This window comes from Salvelinus sp. IW2-2015, linkage group LG7 (genome assembly GCF_002910315.2).
Source record: "Salvelinus sp. IW2-2015 linkage group LG7, ASM291031v2, whole genome shotgun sequence".
In the NCBI taxonomy this organism is placed as follows: Eukaryota; Metazoa; Chordata; class Actinopteri; order Salmoniformes; family Salmonidae; genus Salvelinus; species Salvelinus sp. IW2-2015.
This window is the reverse complement of record NC_036847.1, coordinates 32,681,735-32,688,450: the sequence shown is the minus strand read 5'-3', so window position 1 is coordinate 32,688,450 and position 6,716 is coordinate 32,681,735. Positions and strand designations below refer to the sequence as shown.

General features: G+C 43.6%; 1 protein-coding gene across 4 annotated transcripts in view; it reads right to left on the bottom strand.

Annotated features, from left to right (window-relative positions):
- Positions 1–5,846, bottom strand: part of LOC111966845 (mitogen-activated protein kinase 14A) — a 30,478-nt gene extending 24,632 nt beyond the window's left edge. For all 4 annotated transcript variants that reach the window (XM_070444595.1, XM_070444596.1, XM_023991805.2 and 1 more), the window contains exons 1-3: positions 5,445–5,846; positions 1,900–2,029; positions 1,394–1,452 (exon numbers count right to left, since the gene is read on the bottom strand). In XM_070444595.1, the coding sequence (XP_070300696.1) occupies positions 1,394–1,452; positions 1,900–2,029; positions 5,445–5,563 (308 nt within the window). In that variant the 5' untranslated portion in view covers positions 5,564–5,846. The remainder of the gene's footprint in view (positions 1–1,393; positions 1,453–1,899; positions 2,030–5,444) is intronic.
- Between the last annotated feature and the right edge of the window lie 870 nt (positions 5,847–6,716).

Sequence of the window (6,716 nt, the reverse complement as noted above, 5' to 3'; positions counted from 1 at the left end):
CTATTATCAGTAGACTACCTGTTACCAATGTTCCTTCTAAGCTGCGTGAGTCCTGTACTCTGCACAGACTGCACTACTCGCCCGTGCTCTACACAGACTGCTCTACTCGGCCCGTGCTCTGCACAGACTGCTCTACTCGCCCGTCTACACAGACTGCTCTACTCGCCCGTCTTACACAGATGCTCTACTCGGCCGTACTCACACAGACTGCTCTACTCGCCCGTACTCGCACAGACTGCTCTACTCGGCCGTGCTCTGCACAGACTGCTCTACTCGGCCCTGCTCTATACGAGACTGCTCTACTCGGCCCGTGCTCTGCACAGACTGCTCTACTCGCCCGTGCTCTGCACAGACAGCTCTACACAGACTGTACTCTACACAGACTGCACTACTCACCCGTACTCTACACAACTGCACTACTCAGTCCGTACTCTCACAGACTGTACTCTACACAGACTGCACTACTCAGCCCGTGCCTCTACACAGACTGCACTACTCAGCCTGTACTCTACACAGACTGTACTCTACACAGACTGCACTACTCAGCCTGTACTTACACAGACTGTCCTCTACCACAGACTGCACTACTCAGCCCGTGCTCACACAGACTCTCTACTCACCCGTGCTCTACACAGACTGCTCTACTCGGCCCGGCTCTACACAGACTCCTACTCGCCTACTCTACTACGCCGTGCTCACACAGACTCACTACTCGGCCGTGCTCTACACAGACTGCTCTACTCGCCCGTGCTCTACACAGACTCCTACTCGGCCCGTGCTCTACACAGACTGCCTACTCGGCCCGTGCTCTACACAGACTGCCTACTCGGCCCGTGCTCTACACAGACTGCACTACTCGCCTGCGCTACACAGAGACTGCTCACTCGCCCGTGCTCTACACAGACTGCTCTACTCGCCCGTGCTCTACACAGACTGCTCTACTCGGCCCTGCTCACACAGACTGCACTACTCGCCCGTGCTCTACACAGACTGCTCTACTCGGCCCGCTGCTCTACTACACAGACTGCTCTACTCGGCCTGCTCTTACACAGACTGCTCTACTCGCCGTGCAGTACTACTGATAATAGTCACAGGCAGTACTACTGATAATAGTCACAGGCAGTACTACTGATAATAGTCACAGGCAGTACTACTGATAATAGTCGCATTGATCCACTGTCAATAGGCATTGGCTGAGAGAACGATCCACTGTCAATAGGCATTGGCTGAGAGAACGATCCACTGCCAATAGGCATTGGCTGAGAGAACGATCCACTGCCAATAGGCATTGACTGAGAACGATCCACTGCCAACGACAGACCTAAGAGTTAACTCAACATTCAGTACATAAAGAAAACAGCCAACGACAGACCTAAGAGTTAACTCAACTCACACATCATTGAACTCCTCCAGACTAGTAGCAGGTGTGAAAACATCTAGAAGGCCGATCACCTGAAATACAGAAAGGCCAATGGTCAAGTTAATAATGCAACAAGGAACGAGGACTGTATCAGCTCTCCCAATGACTTCATGACTCTACAAGGAGTTGCTTTCAGCAGAGAGGAGCATTGGAACTAGAACAATAGAATACTTCAACCAACATCTTCATACAGTTGATATCTCAGTCGGCAGCACAGTTGTATTCAGTAATATGATTCAGGTAGCCAACATAGTTCTGCTGCTTTTAAAAGAGAGGAGAGAGCGAGACGGACAAGAGAGAGCGAGACAGACAGAGAGCGACAGACAGCGAGACAGACAGACAACCAGACAGACAGAGACAGCGAGACAGAGAGGGCAATAAAAGACTTAAGCCAACATCATCCTAGAGATGATATTCAAGCAGTTACATAATGATTCATGCAGCAAACAACTTTGTGCAGCTTTTGAGACAAAACTCACATTCTCATGCTTCATGTGCTTGAGCAGCCGTAGCTCTCTGTAGGTTCTCTTGGCGTGGATAAAGGACTGGAAAGGCCGGGAGAGCTTCTTCACAGCGATCTTCAGACCCGTCTTCTGATCGTACGACGAGCTGGAGGAGAAAACAGAAATGGATTACTTTATTTCAACTACAAGAGGTGGATATAAGTCAACAATATCGAACAGAGCTGCACCCATTCTTCTTCAATACAAGTACTGATAGGAAAGTTCAAAGTACTGATCTAATAGAAATCAGCGGTGACAAAATGTTACGCACACGATCTTCACAAACAGTAGGCTCTCTCAATGATCCACTGTCAATAGGCATTGTCCGAGAGAATTATCCACTCTCGATAGGCATTGGCAGAGAAAATGATCCACTCTCAATAGGCATTGGCCGAGAGAATGATCCCCTCTCAATAGGCATTGGCCGAGAGAATGATCTACTCTCAAAGGCATTGGCCGAGAGAATGATCTACTCTCAATAGGCATTGGCCGAAGAGAATGATCTACTCTCAATAGGCATTGGCCGAGAGAATGATCTACTCTCAATAGGCATTGGCAGAGAAAATGATCCACTCTCAATAGGCATTGGCCGAGAGAATGATCCCTCTCAATAGGCATTGGCCGAGAGAATGATCTACTCTCAATAGGCATTGGCCGAGAGAATGATCTACTCTCAAAGGCATTGCAGAGAAAATAATCCCTCTCAATAGGCATTGGCCGAGAGAATGATCTACTCTCAATAGGCATTGGCCGAGAGAATGATCTACTCTCAATAGGCATTGGCCGAGAGAATGATCTACTCTCAATAGACATTGGCAGAGAAAATGATCCACTCTCAATAGGCATTGGCAGACAGGAAAATATGAAGGGGTAATAAAGAGACATTCAGTATATAAAGAAAACAGCTAATGATAGACCTGAGAGTTAACTTAACTCACAAATAGGTGTCGTCCTGAAGCAAGTTGCTGCAGCCAGGCTGTCATTTTACAAGACACAGCGGGGAAAACATCTAAACGGGCCCGATATTTGCATGAAACCAGATGAAGTGAAGCAAGAGGTGCTTAAGTGAGAAGGAAAACGAGACGTCAGCAGAAGTGAAAATGTAATCTCTCAGCAGACTGAGGCTGTCCCCCAAACGGCACCTTATTCCCTTTAAAAGTCCACTTCATATCCATGTCCACATTTCAATGTAAGGTGTTGTATTCGGCCCATTTTTTTTTTGCTGATAGCGTATTGAGAGGGTGTCAGGTAAGAGGACAAGAGGACACCCTCTCAATACGCTATCAGCAAATAAAATGGGTCGAATACAACACCTTACATTGAAATGCTAGGAAAAGACTATTGAGCATTCCCTAGCGATGCTCCTCTTCCCCTAGCCTGTCAGTCAGACTAGCAGCAGCAGTCACTTCCTGCTCTGGGGAGAACAACACCGCTCCTAGGCCGTCATTGAAAATAAGAATGTGTTCTTAACGGCCTTCCATAGTTAAATAAAGATTAAATTAAGGTGTAAAAATAATAATAATACTATTTTTTTTTTATCGGCCAAATCGGTGTCCAAAAATACAGATTTCCGATTGTTATGAAAACTTGAAATCCGCTCTAATTAATCACCCATTCCGATTAATCGGTCGACCTCTAGTATATAGTATGCTTACTTACTTTTTCATGCATTTCATATTTCTTAATTCTCGTGTGCTTTTTTCTAGTAATACATTGTTATTGATTATTGCATTGTTGGGTTTTGAGTTTGCAAGAAAGGCATTTCTGTACTTGTGCATGTGACATTAATAAAGTTGAACCAATGCTCTCCTCTATTCCTGACGTATTGAGAAGATGGCAAGGAGAGGGAGGACTTGAGGAATCGAGGATAATACCTTTGAGATTCACCCTGGCTGACTGACAGACCGCAAGGGAAGTCTCCCGCTCACTTCCTCTCTCTTTGAATCTCTCCTAACCACAGTCATGAGCAGTCAGCTGCCAGCCTGGATCGGTTTGGTCTCTCTTGTCAAATCTATTGCGGTCATTGACAATTCCACAGGGAGTTGGCAAGAGAGCCAAAACTGTTGTACACACTCACAGAGCAGAGGTGAATAATTGTTTGTGATGAAATAGTTGCAAGACCAAGGAGGTCAGGAGTCCCCGGGCAACACCAGACAAACATTTAGATAAAGTTGTATGTATGTGAGCTGTGGTGTACACATTAAGGAGGTAATCCTTCTGAATATAAAGCAAATGTTTTATGTACTATAAAATGTCCCTTGGTCTGATATCCAGTTCCCTTTTTAACCCAACAGTAATCCTGCCATCAAAAAATGAGCCCACTGCCTAGCAGCAGCAGTCACTTCCTGCTCTGGGGAGAACAACAACAACTATATGTTTACTCAGACACCAACCCAGCAGATGATACTAATAACATAGTCGGTATTAGGTAATACAGGGTACTACTCGGGTAATACAGGGTACTACTCGGGTAATACAGGGTACTACTAGGCCCATTTTCATTAACTAAAGGTTAAGGAAACCTCTGAATATATGATCCTTGAAGGATTACCCTGTCCTGTTGTTGCCTAGCAGCAGAAGTATTACAGGAGCCTGTATTGGTGCAAAACAACCTAGACAATGGAGTTGGCAAAAGCACTAACAGATGTGGGACCAGGCAAGCACTTCACTAAAAGTGGATTCAAACGAGAAAACATAGATGTCAGAAGTTTTAAAATTGGCAAGAGGTTAATGTCCTTCATACAGAAACACACACCATATCTTGTTTCCTCAACTAAGGAACAAGTAAAGACAGACAGACCCTATCCCCTTTCTTCAACATCTAAGGAGCAAGTCCAGACAGTAAACCAATGAGCTATGTATCCTGGTTAGAATAATTAGTCCTATTCTGGGCCGATGAGTCATCATAACATCATCATGGCATCACTCTGAGGAGGTTTAACAACAGATGTAATTAGCTACTTCAGTTGCGGCAGTTCCACTAAAGAACTGCCAACTTTGGGTTGAAAATGCATCCGTTGCCCAACCCGCTGGATAAAGTATTAAATAACATAACAGAAAGTACACGAAACCAATAACCGATACGACCACACCGAGTACTTTGCAACTCTCTTTGTGGCTATCAATTTGCATAATATTTCCATAGCTTTAATACGTTTAAATGTAATGTTGCTATTCCGATAAGCTATAAAAGTGCCTGGCTACATTTAAATCGTGCACGTACTCTAGCCAACTTTGTAGCTGGGACATCGCAGCATTTCACATGGCAACATTTTCTCAAATGTTGAGTCTAGTTAATGTTATTCGACTGTGCGAGGACAGACTGGTTCAGGCACGAAGGGTTCGCTCTCGCTGGCACAGTTGGAGAATCGAGAGGGCCTTACGGCCGGGCATCGGTCTATTCTGAATACACTAACTGGGAAAGCTAACTTTAGCGTCTATCTCTACAGGCCTTATATAAATTAATGGCTACATTGGTTAGCTCTATGTTGACATAATAGGACAAAAAAAACGTGATTTACCAAACTGATCCGTAGGCCCCGGAACCGACTGGAGACAGGGTCTGGTAGCGTTCTGGTACCTCCCAAATCGTCTTGGTCACCTCCTGCCGATAAAACGTAGGTCGTTCTTTCTGCGACATTCCTGCAGAACAACCCTCAAACTGCAAGTTGTGACTTCTCCTTTTTCTTGGTCAAAGCTGGCAGCAGCTAGACTCGTGCAACTAAAGTAAGTTCGCTAACTAGTTTAAGAAAATGCTGTAACCTCTAGCTAGCTAGTTCGTTGTGAGCGAGGTGCAAAATTCTTGAAATTCTGCATGTTTTAGGACGAAAAGAGTTTGTTGAGAAAGATTTTCTAACTACTCCATTTGCACTTAAGCTCCCGGGATTTCACAATGTCATCTACCCAGCGCGCCCGTTTTCCTCTGCTGCAACAAAATGTCGCGAGATAAACTCCAAACCTCGAGCAACTCAAAGGACAAACCAGATATGCCAGATATTTTTTCACAGAACCATTTTAATAAATTTATTTAAAAGCTTAGACAAACAGTGATTTTAATGTAAATAAAAATGATTTCAAGAGTCAATAAAAACACGTATCAAACAGTTAGTAAATGGCCCCATTTCCAAATTAAATAAAACTATACCTCAGTATGAGTAGAAATAAGAACAAAGTCATGTTTTTCACAAAATATTTTGGGAAACAGACATCAGTTGGAAATGTTTTTATATAAGGCAGACCCATAATGGCTGATAATAATGAAAAAAACACACGTTATTAATTAATTACACCAAAAACACAGGTTCACATGTTTCGTGAAAATATACCGAAAATATTGTGGGAAATCAATCTCACCATAAAATATAAGGCACCCATTGAGATTTTTACATGGCTGCAAACTATATTACTATTGGGAGAGCTTTAAATCGGTCCATATTCGCTTCTAAACACCAACACAATTTGGTGAGAAAAGCATTCTTCCAATGCCTGGAAACATGAATTTGTTTTAATATGATCAAATACATAAAAACTTGAGATAAAAACATATTCCCATTATCTCTAAAAGAGGTGTAAAGTAACTAAGTAAAACTACTTTGAGGTTTTACTGGATATCTGTACTTTACTATTTATATATTTTTTAAACTTTTACTTTACTACATTGGTCCTGTGTGGCTCAGTTGGTAGAGCATGGTGCTTGCAACGTTGGGATTGTAGGTTCGATTCCCAAGGGGGGATCAGTGTGAAAATGTATGCACTCACTACTGTCACTCTGGATAAGAGTGTCTGCTAAATGA